The 16,817-nt window shown below is 39.8% G+C and overlaps 1 protein-coding gene and 1 pseudogene across 1 annotated transcript in view; both read left to right on the top strand.

Moving 5' to 3' along the window:
* The window catches only part of PDZRN4 (PDZ domain containing ring finger 4), a 385,430-nt gene that overhangs the window by 337,687 nt on the left and 30,926 nt on the right, over positions 1-16,817 (top strand). The window contains exon 6 of the mRNA XM_061639945.1: positions 12,694-12,792. Coding sequence (XP_061495929.1) covers positions 12,694-12,792 — 99 coding nt within the window. The remainder of the gene's footprint in view (positions 1-12,693; positions 12,793-16,817) is intronic.
* LOC133363530 (U5 spliceosomal RNA) lies at positions 9,945-10,051 on the top strand (annotated as a pseudogene).

Here is a 16,817-nt window from a genome sequence, read left to right as displayed (position 1 = left end):
GGTATAACTGGTTCCAGTAGGTTTTGTTGGTGGGCTCGTGTTGGGTCTGTATCAGGTGTTTAGAAGGAGTCTTAGTAAGGAGGAACATGGGTGATGCCACCCCAATTGCAGTGATCACGGGTAGGGGAAAGTATAGCCATGGGAAGGTGGTGAACTACCATACAAGATGGGGATAATGCTATCTATGCCTTGTTTCTTCCTCCCACTCCTCCCATGGATGGGTTCCTCGTCTGCTGTGCCCACTGGCTTGTGTGTGTTGTTGTTTAACACCAGATCGGTACACAATAAGACCACACTCATCCATGATTTCATCGTTGATGAAGGTGCCAATATTATTGTTATTTATTTCATTTCTGTATTTGGGACTTTAGGATTTGTTAGACAAAAAATGAGGAGGAGGAGTCTGTCATGGCCTCCTTGGTCTGCTGCTGAACTCACACAGCTGCCTAACTTGTTTCTTACTTGCTTGTGGGCTTTCCATAGGCATCTGGTTGGCCACTGTGAGAACAGATGCTGGACTAGATGTGTCTTTGGCCTGATCCTCCAGGGTTCTTCTGAACTGGACACTTCATCAGCTGAGGCTCTCCTCTTGCTTGTAGAAACTGTGAGGTATGAAAGTAAGTTCAGAGATGGAATGAAAGCTGAGTTAAGACAAATTTATGTTTAGGGTATATGTGGAAAAACTGGTTTTATTTTTTGCCCACATTAGAGGACCCACTGTTTTTGAGGATGTATATGCATACTCATTATTCTAAGCTAAATAAGCTTATTTTGTAAAGAAAATGCAGTGCTTAGGTGTGGTTATCAAAATGTCATCTTTTAGCAAGGATTTGGAAATATACAGCCAGTAAACAGAGAAAATTCTGAAGTGATTGCCGTAGTTGTCTTTAACATACTGATGGGTGTTCTGACAGCTGTTGAGACTTCTACAGTCAAGAAGTCTGTAATCCTTAATAAATTGTTTCTTCCACTTTGACTTACTTATGAGACATACTCCCCAAACAATCTGCTGAGGCTGTGTAAGATGTATGCTGAAAAAGTATATGTACATACAGGGAAAGATGGTACTGCAAGGCCACTCCATCTGCTCTGCTGAGAGACCAGCACCATTTGGCACATTTCCTTCTGCTGTTGCTCATCTTTGGGGTTCTTGTAAGCAGTCCAAAAGACCATGAAGATTGCTTAGTTGACAAAAGGAAGCCAGACTTACGTTATATTTTCAGTGTTTTATTAACACACACTTCAAATATAGCATATCAATATGAGCCCTGTTCACTTCTCTTAAGGCCCATCCAAATTGCAGAACGTTCAGCATCCCTTGCCAAACAGTGATCAAAGCCTGCCTTGGTCTGGTTCATTATTTCAGTGACTTTGGATAAATGGGGCTGCCCATAAATTGGGGGGTGGGGTTGTTTCATGCCCTTTCTACTTTCATTGTAGCCTCCCAATGTCAATGTGAGACCTAAGCAATCTGCACATTGGTAATCTGAGTTTGAAAACAGGATAAAGATGGTTGAGAAATTCTTGCTGGAATCTTAGATACTCTCAGCGAGACAAGCACTCTGTCAGACAAGCATTGGGAGTTGGGGGTTAAAAGGTACATATACCGTGAAGGGAGAAATCTATGGATCATTGTCTTGCCTGTTCCATGTGAAATAAAGATAACTCTCTACTACTTTTTGGTAAGATAACAACCAAATCAATTCTGGAAAAAATTGGTGTCCAGTGTGATTCATCCTTTTCAATACTGTGTATGAGAAGCCAGAATGGTCTTCTGTCAAAACTGATAAGTGAAAATACAGTAGGGAATGCAATTTTATTTTGTTAAATGCACAACTGCTAGCAATTCCAGTTTGTTTACATCTAGGCTGTCTTGCTCCATAGATTTTCTATTTCCATCCAAATAGCCACAAATACATTGCCTGTTTAAATCTGCATAACATAACACTCTGGGTGTGTTAGAGAGGGGGGAAAGGACTATTACATTAAGTTGTTTTCACAAGTGAAGAATTTCAGTGACTTTAAAAGAGAAATCTTGAACTTTGCCAATTCTCGGTAGACATTTTGGCAGGATAGGCTGTAAATTCTGCAAAACAGAAAAGTTCAAGGGGTAACTAGAAAGAATGCTGATAAAATCCTACGGTGCTCATTACCTCCCACAGTGAAGATGTCTAAGGAATAGGAGTTCAGTGCTGCTTTTAGAAAGGAATAGAGGTCAGTGTTGATAAATGTAACTAAACATATAAGAAATATGGAAGTATAGACATGTTTCTGGATTAAAGAGACAAACGGAGCCCTTATATAACACAAAGTTTTATATTGGTTTCTTGCCTTTCCATCGTGTTCTAACTCTTCATGCATATGCTATGATGAAATCATAATCTATAGATATTGAAACATTTCTTATACAAATATTGTATCCCTATCCCCTAGTAAAAACTCCTATACCCACTAACCACAACCTTATTTTGGCTAGTCTGAGAATAAGCCCCATTGAACCCAATGGGACTTACTTCTTAATAGGATTGTGCTGTAAGAGACACTTCATGTTACTGTTTTCAGTGTGTAGATCAGTTTACCCCAACCTGGTGTCCTCCAGATGTTGCCACAAACTGCCATCAGCTCAGCCAGCATTGCCTATGGTTAGGAATGATGGTGGTGTAGTTGGAAACATCTGGAGGGCATCAGGTTGGGGTACACTGGTGTAGATTAGTATATTTTATGACTGCCATGGGTAACTTGATTAGATAGCTATTGCTTGTATTAACAAATAAGCCATATAATTATAATTATGATAGAAAGTCAATTTGCATCACTTCAGGCTCTTGAAAATAGCAATAATAGTAATAATGGCGCTACAGTTCCTGCACCAGCAAACCAGTTTGTTTGGAGGCAGAAAAAAGACTCCCCCCCAACAGGTTTTCCCATCATCTTCTGCTGTAATCATCTGCTGTATTAATGTTTCCAACTATTAATACATAAAAGAAATTGACTCTGTGCTTTAGTAGAGACAATAGTTCTGAAAAGATAGGCTAGTTTGTCGTGACAGTATCTTCTTGGGCGTCTTGCAGTCTCACACTCCATGTATTATACATAATGGCATTGACAAGTGTGGGCCTTCCATTTGTCATACAGAAGAACATTTATGAAAACAAGAGACATCCCATGTCTGCTAATTGACTGAAATGAATATTTTAGTTTTATTGCAAATATACTGGAGCTGAATTTAATGCATTTCACATGCAGAGAATGAAGATGGGCATAATCCAAGTCATGGTGGGAACTGAAGAGACAGGATTCAGCATTTTTTCATTGTAAATACTATTGTTGTTGTTTAATTTATTAACCATCTTTCACCCTAGTATCAGGGAAGGTTACAATAGAATCATAGTATTGTAGAGTTGAAAGAGGCCTATAAGGCCATTGAGTTCAACCCCCTGCTCAGTGGAGTAACCCAAATTAAAGCATATCCGACAGGTGGCTGTCCAGGTACCTCTTGAATGCCTCCTTAGTTATTGGTTCCATTATCATACCACTTCTTAACAGTTAGGAAGTTTTTCTTGATGTTCAGCCAAAATCTGGCTTCCTGTCACTTGAGCCCATTATTCCATGTCCTGCACTCTGGGACTATTGAGATCCTGGCCCTCCTCTGTGTGACAACCTTTCACATACTTGAAGAGTACAGCCATATCTTCCCTCAGTAATCTCTTCTCAAGGCTAAACATGCCTAGTTCTTTCAATCTATCATAGGGCTTTGTTTCCAGTCCCCTAATCATCCTTGTTGCCCTTCTCTGAACCTGTTCCAGTTTGTCCTGCATCCTTCTGAAACTTTACTGTCAAGATGAGGCCTAACAGGTGCCAAATAGAGGGGATCTAATACTGCACACAATTTGGAAATTATACTTCTGTGAATGCAGCCTAATATAGCATTTGCCTTTTTTGCAGCCACATCACACTGTTGGCTCATATTCAGCTTGTGATCAACAACAATTCCAAGATCTTTCTCGCATGTAGTATTCCTGAGCCAAGCATCTCCCATCTTATAACTGTGCATTTGGTTTCTTTTTCCTAAGTGTAGAACTTTGCACTTACCCATATTAAATGTCATTCTGTTGTTTTTAGCCAAATGCTCCAGCCTTTCAAGATCCCTTTGAATGTTGTTTCTGCCCTCCGTGGTATTAGCTATCCTTCCCAATTTTGTATCATCTGCAAATTTGATAGGCATTCCCTGCACCTCCTCATCCAAGTCATTAATAAAAATGTTGAAGAGTACTGGGCCCACGACTGAGCCCTCTGGTATCCCGCTCACTACCTCCCCTCTGTTTGAGAAGGAACCATTGATAAGCACTCTTTGAGTACAATTCTGGAGCCAACTGTGGATCCATCTGATAGTTGTTCCATCCAGCCCACATTTAGCTAGCTTGCTAATCAGAATATCATGGGGTACTTTGACAATAGCTTTGCTGAAGTTGAGATATATTATGTCCACAGCATTCCCAAAGTCTACCAGGGAGGTTAACTGAACAAAAGATGAGATAAGTTTAGTCTGGCATGATTTGTTCTTGATAAATCCATGTTGGCTCCTAGTAATCATTGCATTGTTTTCAAAGTGCTTACAGATTGACCGCTTTATAATCTGCTCCCAGGTTCCTCCTTTTTGCCCTTTTTGAAGATAGAAACAGAATCAGCCCTCCTCCAGTCATCCGGCACTTCACCCATCCTCCATTATTTCTCAAAGTAATAGACAGTAATTCCCAGAGTTCTTCAGCCGGTTCCTTCAATACTCTAGGATGCAGTTCATTGAGTTCTGCAGATCTGAACTCGTTCAAGTGATTAGGTATTCCTTGACCATTTTTCTATTAATCTCAAGCTGCAATCCTTCACATTTGCCAGGAAGGTCATAGACCCTCTTTGGGGAGAAGTAGGAATTGAACACTTCCACCTTTTCTTTGTCATCTGTTATCGTTTTGCCACCCTCATTGAGTAGCTGTACCACCATTTCTTTTCTCTGTCCTTTATTAAGGATGTACCTAAAGAAAGCTTTTTAAATTGTTTTTAGCATCTCTTGCTAACCTCAGCTCTTTCTCAACTGTAGCCTTCCTGACACAATCCCTGCAATTCCGTGCTACCTGCCTTTACTCTTCCTTTGTGGCCTGGCCTTCCTTCCACTTCCTACATGTGTCCTTTTTTTGTTTTCATGTCATCTCTAAGCTTTTTGTGAAGTCACATTGATTTCTTCTGCTGTCTTCCCCCTTTTTTCCTTGTTGGAATTGTGCCATGGAACCTTACTTATAATTGTTCTGAGTTTATTAAAATTGGCTTTCCTGAAGTCCAGGGTACATGTATGGCTATTCTCAGCTTTTGCTTCCTTTGAAATCAAGAACTCAAGTATAACGTAGTCACTTTCCCCCAGAGTTCCATAACTGCCACTTCATCCACCAAGTCATCTCTGTTGGTTAGAATCAAGTCAAGGATGGCTGATCCTCTAGTTCCTTCCCCCACTTTCTGTAGGAGAAAGTTATCTCCAGCACAAGTTGGAAATTTCATGGAGGGGATGTGTTTGGCAGAATTTGTCTCCCAACAGATAACGGGGTAATTGAAGTCCTCCATTACTACTATATCATTCCTCCTCAAAAAGAAAGGCAATTTGTTTTTCAAAAGTTTCATCCTTGGCTTTTCCTTGATTGGCTGGTTAGTAGTAGACTCCAGCCACCATGCTACTTTTATTTCTTGCTCCATTTATTTTAATCCAGATACTCTTGGTGGAGCTACCAAGCTCATCCTCCTGTATCTCTGTGCAGGGATATATATTTTTAACATATAGTGTGTCTCCATCTCCCTTTCTGTTCTTTCTGTTCTTTTTGAACAAGTTACATCCTTCAATGGTTGTATTCCAGTCATAGGAGTCATCCCACCAAGTTTCAGTTATACCAATCAAGTCCTCCTGTATTATTTATTTATTTATTGTACTTATATACCACCCCATAGCCAAAGCTTTCTGGGCGGTTTACAGTATCAGTTCAAGAGTTCAAGTTTGTCCTGTTTGTTTCCCATACTCTGGGAATTAGTATACAGGTGTCAAAAACCATGTGATTTACAGTCTGGCTTCCTTCCTCCATTTTTGTGACTATTATTGGCCCCATCTGAGCCTTTCTCTCAGTTCCTGTTACTGTACATAAGCTGCCAAGTTTTTACATTTAAAATGCAACATTAAAAACCATTTAAAACAACTTACCATGGTTTAACTCAGAATTGCATGTATATTCCTTGATCTCCACTTGACAAAGATGAAGGAAAGATGTCACAATATTTTGCACAAGGTGCAGAATTCAGCGTCATGACAATGCTCACTTTCTTCTTTTCTTAAAATCATGCTTTTAGACTTTGTGACTGTGAACAATAAGTGTGAAAACGTGTGAATAATGTCTGCTGAAATCTCACGTTCTTGCAGATTTCAAGTGCTCAGTAGATGAGTTTCAGTACTCTATACTTCCCTGTGATTTGCAGAACCAGAATAAATTATGCAACATAAGCAAATATATGCACATTTGAATTAATAAAGGTATCCCATACCGTGAGAATAATGGTCCCCCTGGGCTCCTTCAGGAGAAAGGGAGGGATATAAATTATGATGACGATGATGATGATAGTCTCACCCCAAATGCTTTTATTGGCAGTGGTTTTCCATGTTCTGTCGTAGGGGTCTTTCTCAGTCCCGTTATTTAAGAAACTTTTGACTGAAAATGCCAGAAATCAAACCTGGAACCTTCTGCATGCAATACCTGTCCTCTTCTGAGCTATGGCCCTTGCCTTAGATACCATTAAGTATGAGGATGAGGATGGCAAAATGATGACAGATGACAAAGAAAAGGCAGAAGTCCTCAATTCCTACTTTGGCTCAGTCTTCTCCCAAAAAAGGATCTGTGACCCTCCCGGGAAACATGAAGTAGAAGGGGTAGGATTGGAGCTTGAGACTGATAGACAAATGGTCAAGGAATACCTAATCACTTTGAACGAGTTCAAATCGGTAAGGCCCGATAAACTGCATCCTAGAATATTGAAGGAACTGGCTGAAGAACTCTCAGAACCACTGTCTATTATCTTTGTGAAATCATGGAGGACTGGTGAACTGCCGGATGACTGGAGGAGAGCTAATCTATCTTCAAAAAAGGCAAAAAGGAGGAAGCGGGGAACTACAGACCAGTCAGCCTAACATCAATCCCTGGAAAAACACTGGAGCAGATTATGAAGCAGTCAATCTGTAAGCACTTTGAAAACAATGCAGTGATTACTAGGAGCCAACATGGATTTATGAAGAACAAATCCTGCCAAACTAATCTTATCTCATTTTTTGACCTGGTAACCTCCCTTGTAGACTGTGGGAATGCTGTGGACATAATATACCTCGACTTCAGCAAAGCTTTTGACAAAGTGCCCCATGATATTCTGATTAGCAAGCTAGCTAAAGTGGGCTGGATGGAACAACTATCAGGTGGATCCACAGTTGGCTCCAGAATTGTACTCAAAGAGTGCTTATCAATGGTTCCTTCTCAAACTGGGCAGACGTAATGAGTGGGATACCACAGGACTCGGTCCTGTGCCCAGTGCTCTTCAACATTTTTATTAACGACTTGGATGAGGAGGTACAGAGCATGCTTATCATATTTGTAGATGATACAAAATTGGGAGGGATAGCTAATGCCATGGAAGACAGAAACAAAATTCAAAAGGACCTTGATAGGCTGGAGCATTTGGCTGAAAACAACAGAATGAAATTCAACAGGGATAAATGCAAAGTTCTACACTTAGGAAAAAGAAACCAAATGCACAGCTATAAGATGGGGGATACTTGGCTCAGCAATTCGACATGTGAGAAGGATCTTGGAATTGTCGTTGATCACAAGCTGAATATGAGCCAACAGTGTGATGTGGCTGCAAAAAAGGCAAATGCTATATTAGGCTGCATTCACAGAAGTATAGTTTCCAAATTGTGTGAAGTATTAGTTCCCCTCTATTCAGCACTGGTTAGGCCTCGTCTTGGATACTGCATCCAGTTCTGGTCTCCACACTTCTAGAAGGATGCAGACAAACTGGAACAGGTTCAGAGAAGGGCAACAAGGATGATCAGGGGACTGGAAGCAAAGCCTATGAGGAGAGACTGAAAGAACTGGGCATGTTTAGCCCGGAGAAGACTGAGGGGAGATATGATAGCACTCTTCAAGTACATGAAGGGTTGTCACACAGAGGAGGGCCGGGATCTCTTCTCGGTCACCCAGAGTGCAGGACACGGAATAATGGGCTCAAGTTGCAGGAAGCCAGATTTCGACTGGACATGAGGAAAAACTTCCTAACTGTTAGAGCCATACGACAATGGAACCAATTACCTAGAGAGGTAGTGGGCTCTCTGACACTGGAGGCATTCAAGAGGCATCTGGACAGCCATCTGTCGGGAATGCTTTGATTTGGATTCCTGCATTGTGCAGGGGGTTGGACTGGCAGCTGCTAGGTTGCATAATCATAGATTTGGAAGGTACCTCCTGGTCGTCTAGTTGAACTCCCTGATCAGTGCCCTATCTACAATGCAGGATGTGACTACAGCATCCCAGACATATGGCTATTTAGTGTCTGCCTAAATACCTCCAGTGAAGCCCACTAACTTCCAAAGCAGACTGTTTCACTGTTGTTAATGTTTGGTTAAAATCTGCTTTGCTGCCATTTCCACCCATTGGTTCTAGACCTGCCCTCCGGAACAGCACAGAGCTAGTCTACTTCATCTTCTGCATGACATATTTGACAGCCATAACCATGTCTCTCCTGAATCTGCTCTTCTCGAGCTCTTCTGTCTGTTCCTCATTGGGCTTGGTTCACACACTATGCTGGTTGTCCTTCTTTGGACATGCTCTAGTCAATCAATGCTTATCTTAAAATGTGGCACCCAGAAGTTAGTAATTAGACTTTTATTAGGCCTTTAAATAGTATGAACTTTTTCAAAAATATTACAAAGTTGCAGGATCAATAAACTGACAATGATTAAACAAGTTAGCGTATTGGTGGTGGTTGGTGAAATACTTTCCCACTTCCTCTTTCAGCTCAAGGCACAGATTAATTCTACTAGATCTGAGTTTTACCCATCTCCTTTGAAAAAACAAGTGTGTCACGTAGACTTTTTCTCTTTCTTTCTCTCTGTTGTAGGCAGAAAGAAGTGACCAGAGTGGGGTGGCTCCCATGGCATTCATTCAAAAATCCAAATTTGCCCACAGGCCTAAACAGTTTCATTACCTCTGATATAAATAATTCTGGAATCTTTATGAGGTAGCAAATGAACAAATTTGAGATGTAGAGGTCATAATATTATTTCCCACAAAATGGGCTCTAAAGATTTTACTCTGATTTTATAATATAAGAACAAGGCACAAAACAATGCAGATCTTCTATTTTTTCCGAACATTGTTCATCCCTGGTTTTGGGATAACATTCTTCCAATACACTAATGGGTGTTGTCTGGTCTTTATTTTAGCAATTTATATACTGCTTAATTACAGTTGTTTCTGAGCAGTATACATCAAGCTCTAAAAATTAAAACCAGTTAAATAACTATAAATTCAGACTATATTTTACCTACATATGTCAGGGTAGTATCAATCTAAGCAGAATATTTATTGTCACGTTAATAGTTCCCCATTTTATATAGATATATCCTTGAATTGATTAAAGCAAAAAGCAAAAGCATTAAATTAGCGTAGAATCATGTCTGTAAGCCAGGTCCTAATCAGAGACATAATCTATTGGGAAGCGTTCAAATGTGGATACAGATTGTAGAATTCTCCATGGGCGTTTTCATCCACATGCATTCCATATCAGTGGCATTTGTTTTTTTCATCTTCAGTGGAACGGAAAGTTTCTGAGCTATAAGAAGTTTTTAAAAACACAATGTGATAAATAAAATGCTCTGGTTTCTCTTCAGATCGTATAAATTGCTTGCCTTTTACTAGAGATTTCCGTGGAGAAGAACATTTATGAGTTTTCTTGCTGCCCTGAGCTTCTGCTGGGGGAAGGGCAGGATATAAATCAAATAATATATAAATAACCCATATATGTAAAATCACTTTAACATATATATTTTCACATAGAGTGAGATTAAAATTTTCTATAGTGGCTCTCTGGCAAACTTTTGTAGCATGCCAAACAATTGCACTTAAATCTTCTTTTAAGAACTAAGTCAAAGAAAAGTTTTAAGACAGTGGATGACATTTACAGCCTACTCTTCTATCACCTGAAGAAATTGCAGTATTAACCTAGTTGCTGAAGGGAATAACGACTTCTAACCTGGTAATGGAAGGTTATAGTACTCAACCCACTATTCCATCACCCTGGAGGATGAGCAATTTAACCTCTTTTCCTATCCTTTGAGAATTTAACTGCTTCTGCTGAACGTACTTTCCCAGCTCAGAAGGAAAAGATGACCTTTATCTACTTTCCCATCCTTCACGGTATGAGTCACTGTCATTTAATTAATTGTTTTAAAAGGTCATTTCTGTGGCAAAATAGTGAGAACACTATATTCACTGAACTGCCTTTAGAAATATAGAAGACCATGCTCTTGAACCGAACCATAGAAAAGAGGAGGGCCAAGTTGGATAGTGTGCTAGACCTGACCATGGGCGAACAGCATTCAGATCCCTCCTCAGCTATAAATATAGCAAATCATATGTTCTACCTTTACCTCATTATACTGATGTGAAGATACAATAGAATAACCTCATGTATCCTATTCTGACTTCTGAATTCCAGAGACAAAGAGTAGGAGATAGCTGATTTAAAAAAAACCAGAATGAAGTTGAATAAACACACCACAACAGAGGAGTGTGGGGTGCAGTTTCTGAGGAAAGGTGATATTATGCTGTAATTTTATTTGCACACCTTTCCATTGGTGGAGTGCACTATGCACATACACTTTCACACACACACACTCACACACACACACAAACACGATATCAGAGTAAGCAATCTTTTGGAAGAAACATTTTAGGTAGCTTCTTACTGTCCCAGTAGGTAAATCATTCTATGCACGGAATCAGTTTTCTCCTAAGACGGTAAATGTCATCTAGTACTGTTTAGATGTAAAGGAATATTTTGCAATGAATTGTCTAAAAGAGCATTAGGGTCTCTGTAGAATCACCCGCAGAGTAGGCTTCCTGTGATGCAGCCTTCATTAACCTGGTGTTCTCCAGATGTTTTGGACTATGACTCCCATCAGACTGTGCTGGCTAGGGTTGATGGGAGTTGTCAGCCAAAACACCCAGAGGACACAAGGCTGGCGAAGGCTGATGTGAGGGAATGTCTTGTGCAGTGTTCCTTACTTAACATGATTTAAAGATAACTCTCAGTACTTTATTATGTATTCAGCTTTTTTTATAGGCCTCAAAAGGGCCACAAGCCTTTATATTCTTAAATGTATATCTTGTTATTGTAATTGAACCCATTTTTGTTACTATAGTGATTAAGTAACAGTAGAACAGCACAACTGTATACATGTCTACTCAGAAGCAACTCACCAAGTGAGGCAGAACCATTATGCTAGCTTTCCAGCAGGTGAGTTGCTGTTGCTTCTGGGAAGGGAGAGTGGCAAGGCAACAGGAAAGTCAGGGTGATGCTTTTGCCAATGCACCATGCTGACCTCCCACTACTTCACCCCTCCCAATAAGCAACACTGATCCACTGCCACGAAGCCAGCCAACTAATGAGCCACTTCTGGTGGAACTTGAGCTTTAGCATGCACAGAATTGCAACCTGGCTCCCACTGTTTCCTCTGAGTAGGCATGTATGCAGTTGTGCTATTAAAATGTTAAACACTGTATGATTTTTAGTTGGCTATAACCAAGTACTAAAGACGCCACAGAGATGATCCAGTGCACTTTCTTGACTGATCCTAGATCTCTAGGATTCAAACCCAGTACTCTAGTTACTAAACTATAGGGACCTTCGTTTTACTGGTGCACTCAGGTTTCAATTTATATTAGCTACATTCAACTATACTATGCAGATATCTTTTTACTTCATGTTTATTAAGTGTGTTAAATGTTGTAAATAATTTAATAGCTAAGGAGATTCATTAATATCTTGGAACTTCAGAGACAAAAGTCATGTCATAAACCTAGCATGTAAAATGAATTATGTTCCAATTATCAGTTATTATTTATATTGCACCTAACAAAATACTGTGTTCTTTATGTGATTTGGTAGGTAACTCTGATTTTGATTTATGGTTTACGTGGCTGATGAAAGACTGACAATCAATTGATTGATTGATTAATACTTTATCTTCCCCTGCCCCATAAATCAATAGTTGGCTTGATAGGAGTAAAATGACTTATGTGATATATTGTCAGCCTTTCATTCTTGATTTTGGCACCATTAAAGTCATACAAAATTTTTCTTAATGGCTTCCAACTCTAGCATATTTGGGGACTCTTTAAAAAAAAAAGAATATTTTTGCCAAGAAAATTGGAGTGGGCAATACTGAATGAAAATAGTTTTCACTGTTACCAAAAGTATTTGACCTTGAACAAATAATTGATCTAAACTGATTGGAAAACCACGCATGCCCACATAGAGTAATACAAAGACTTGTGTATATGCAACAGACTGTATTTTCAATATAGGCACCTCACTCTAATGTATTTTTTTCTACAGGAAGTTGAACTTTGTCGTGTTAGCAGCCAGGAAAAGCTGGGCTTGACTGTCTGCTACCGCACGGATGATGAGGAAGACACAGGAATCTATATCAGTGAGGTAAAGATCTGTTTGGGAGGGTGGGGGCTGGGAGAGGAAAAATAGAAATAAGCATTGCTGTAGCCTGACTACTAGAACTCTGGCTATTTGCCAACACTTGTCCTTTTTAATTAGCAAGCTGCATAAATGATGTTACCCAAGCAATATTATTGGCATTGCAGGCAAGTTTGTTTAACGTAAATGGGTCAAATGCAACATTATCATTAGGAGAAGTGCCTGAAAGGTCTGAATATTGCTTAAAATTGCTATTAAATCTACAAAGTATATGGAAAATTAAGATGGCCTTTTACACCCCAGTGCTATAATGGTGTTCCAGTTATATGAATAGTACACAATGAGAGATAGCAAGAAATGTGTGTTGGAAGATGTGATATAGAATGGTATTCTGGAGGTGGCTCAACATTTATTTTCTAAGCCTACTAATCCTTTCTATCTGAGTGGAAGATGTCCTAGTTCCCTGTACACCAGTGCCCCTGGTGCCTTATATCGCTAGAGGAGCTCTAAATATGTTGTCGTGTAGGTTAGATGAACCATTTTCTTGGCACTATTAACTGGACTTTTTCATAGAATCTGGAACACCTTGACATCTTTTGCTGCCTACTTCCCACTCGCTGCCTACTTCCCACTCACCACTTCATCCCAGAGACTGTTCCCTTGGGCTTCTTACTTGTCTGGTGACCCTTTTCTTACTCTTTAAAGGTTATGGGATTTATTCCCTTTAATTGTACTCCAGAATTACAGTGATTACTGAGAAGAGATTGGCTCCATTTCACAAATTAAAACAATAATTCTGCCACATGTCACACTCATACCAAGCTCCTGTTTGTTTGTTTGTTTTTCTTGTCTATTCCATCTCTCTGAACCACGCCAATATAGAATTCTTGGCTCTGTCTGTCTACTGGTGTAATTCCATTAGAGCATTTCCTTTTTGTTTGCTGCCTTTCAGCATCCTTCCTGACATAGTTATCTAAGTGCATTCATTTTAGTCAGTTAGGTGCCTCTGTCACCCAGAAACTCATGGGCCACAATGGGGCACCTAGCAAAGCAGACCAGAATTTCAGAGCTTCAGAGAGTTCTGAATGGCCAACGTGCTTCAATGATGTCTAGAAATGAGCAGAGAACTTTTATCCTTCCAGGACCAGATCACTCCTCCCATGCACTGCCTCTTCCCCAAGGAACGGAAAGACTTAAAGTGGCAATTCTCTTGTCTGGAGCCTAGTACACCACCTCCTCTCTGTTGGTTATGTCCAGTTTCATTGCCTGAGGTGGCAGGCAGGCAATGGGTTGCATGGGGTCCCCCATCAGGAGAGGGCAGTTCTTCATGGAATGCTACATCACATGATACTATCTCTGGAGGTCTCAGTTTGGTGGTACCTTGTTTAAGAGGGGCCCTGGCAAACAGGCCAAGGCCCAGGTATGATGTTGGGACCTGGATGAGTATCCAGTATCTCTGCTTCTAGTGCTGTTGGTGCAATTGGTCTGACTTGATTCTCCTTATCTGGGTTGGGAAAAGGATTTGAGATGCTGCTCAGATAGGCTTTTCAGAAAAGGAGAAACAGCAGCACTTGATCTCAGAGAACAATAGTTCTACGTGTCCTCTGAGAAAACCTTTGGGCAATAACTGCTATTAAATCCATGTGAATTCTTTTCTCTTACTAAGATGCATCTAGACTCAGAGGAAGGCAATGGTAAACCACCTCTGAATACCTCTTACCATGAAAACCCTATGAACAGAGTATTCAAAATGCAACACGAGATAGTGCTGGAAGATGAGACCCATAGGACAGATGGCACTCAGAGATCTCCTGGGGAAGAACAATGGACAAGTACGAGTAGCGCTATGACTAATAATGCCACTGGGTCAAAGCCAAATGGAAGCCCAGAGGCTGCTGCTCACAGATGCGAAAGGAGAGTCTGGAGACGTACACAGTAGGAACATGGAATGTGAGAAGCATGAACCAGGGAAAGTTAGAAATTGGCAAGCAAGAAATGGAACTCATCAACATTACAATACTTGGCGTGAGTGAATTAAAATGGACGGGAACGGGACATTTTCAATCAGGCAACTACAAAATATTTTATGCAGGAAATGAGAAATTAAGAAGAAATGGGCTTGCTTTAATAGTGAGAAGCGATACAACAAAAGCAATTAGGAGCTATAACGCAAGGTTTGACCAAGTGATATCAATGAGATTTAACAGGAAACCATCATCCAAGTCTATGCTCCAACGGCAAACACAGAAGAAGAGGAATTGGAGAGATTTTACGCAGAAGTACAGGAGGAAATTGATCACACACCAAAATAAGATGTTCTGATAATCATGGACTAGAATGCAAAAGTAGGGAACAGAGAAGAACTAGAATTTGTGAAGAAATTGGGCTTAGGAGATAGAAAGGAAGCAGGACAAAGACTTACTGGATTCTGTGAAGCCAATGATTTGTTTCTTGCAAACACATTTTTTGAGCAACCAAAAAGATGACTGTACACGTGGACATCACCAAATGGTCAATATAGGAATCAAATTGGTAGCAGAAGATGGAGAAGTTCCATACTTTCTGCAAAAACAAGACCAGGAGCAGACTGTGGTACAGATCATGAACTGGTAATATCGAAAATCAGAGTAAAGCTAAAGAACAACAACAAAGCAACCATAAAACCAAAATACTATTTCAATAACATCTCAGAAGAATATAAAGATCAAGTAAGGAACAGATTTGAGGCCTTAAACTTAGTTGAAAAAGAACCAGAAGAACTATGGACTGAAGTCAGAGACAATATCAGGGAAGAATGCAAAAAGACAAAACCTCTATTTAAAAAGAGAGAAAGACCTCAATGGATGACGACGAAACTCTTAAAATGGTTAAAGAGAGAGAAAAGCAAAAGCAGAAAGAGACAGAAACACCATCTTAGATGCAATAATACAGCAACTAGTATGCAGGGACAAGGAGAACTATTACAATAATTATTGTATAGAAATACAAGAGGACAACAAAAAAAGGTAGAACAAGAGCCCTATTCCAAAAGAGTAGAGAACTTAAAGGGAAATTTAAACCAAGAGTAAGGATGTTGTATAATCAACAGGGGAACACACTGATTGACCATGATAAAATAAGAGGAAGATGGAAGCAATACACTGAAAAACTCTATAAAAGAGATGCAAGGATGACAGATTCATTCACAGAGGAACCGTATGATGAAGAACCAAAAATTTTAGAATGTGAGGTGAAAGCAGCATTCAATATACATCCCAATTCCAAAAAAAGGGGATCCCAGGGAATGCAGTCATTATCGAACTATTGCCTTAATATCCCATGCAAGTAAAGTAATGCTCAAGATGCTATAACAAAGGCTTTTACCATATATGGAGTGAGAAATGCCAGATGTCCAAGGTGGATTTAGAAAGAAAAGAGGTGCCAGAGATCATATCGCAAACATATGTTGGATAATAGAATGGACCAAGGAATTTCAGAAGAAAATCACCCTGTACTTTATAGATTACAGCAAAGCCTTTGATTGTGTAGATCATGAAAAACTATGGAATGCTTTAAAAGAAATGGAGATGCCACAGCATCTGATTGTTCTGATGTGCAACCTATACTCTAGACAAGAGGCTTATGTAAGACAGAATATAGAGAAACCAATTGGTTCCCAAACAGGAAGGGTGTGAGACAGGGGTGCATTTTATCACCCTATGTACGGATGTGAAAGTTGGACAGTGAAAAAAGTGGATAAGAGAAAAATAAACTCATTTGAAATGTGGTGTTGGAGGAGAGCTTTGCACATACCATGGACATACCAAGACAAATAATTGCAAGTTAGAGCAAATTAAACCAGAACTGTCACTAGAAGCTAAAATGATGAAACTGAGGTTATCATACTTTGGACACATAATGAGAAGACAGGATTCACTAGAAAACACAATAATGCTTGGAAAAACAGAAGGGAGTAGAAAAAGAGGAAGACCAAACAAGAGATGGAGGACAGGGCTATCAATGGCTTCTAATCATGATGGCTGTGCTCTACC

The sequence above is a fragment of the Rhineura floridana genome, chromosome 8, assembly GCF_030035675.1.
Source record: "Rhineura floridana isolate rRhiFlo1 chromosome 8, rRhiFlo1.hap2, whole genome shotgun sequence".
NCBI classification, from domain to species: Eukaryota; Metazoa; Chordata; class Lepidosauria; order Squamata; family Rhineuridae; genus Rhineura; species Rhineura floridana.
The sequence above is the reverse complement of the archived record's forward strand: the minus strand, read 5'-3'. Positions and strand labels throughout refer to the sequence as shown.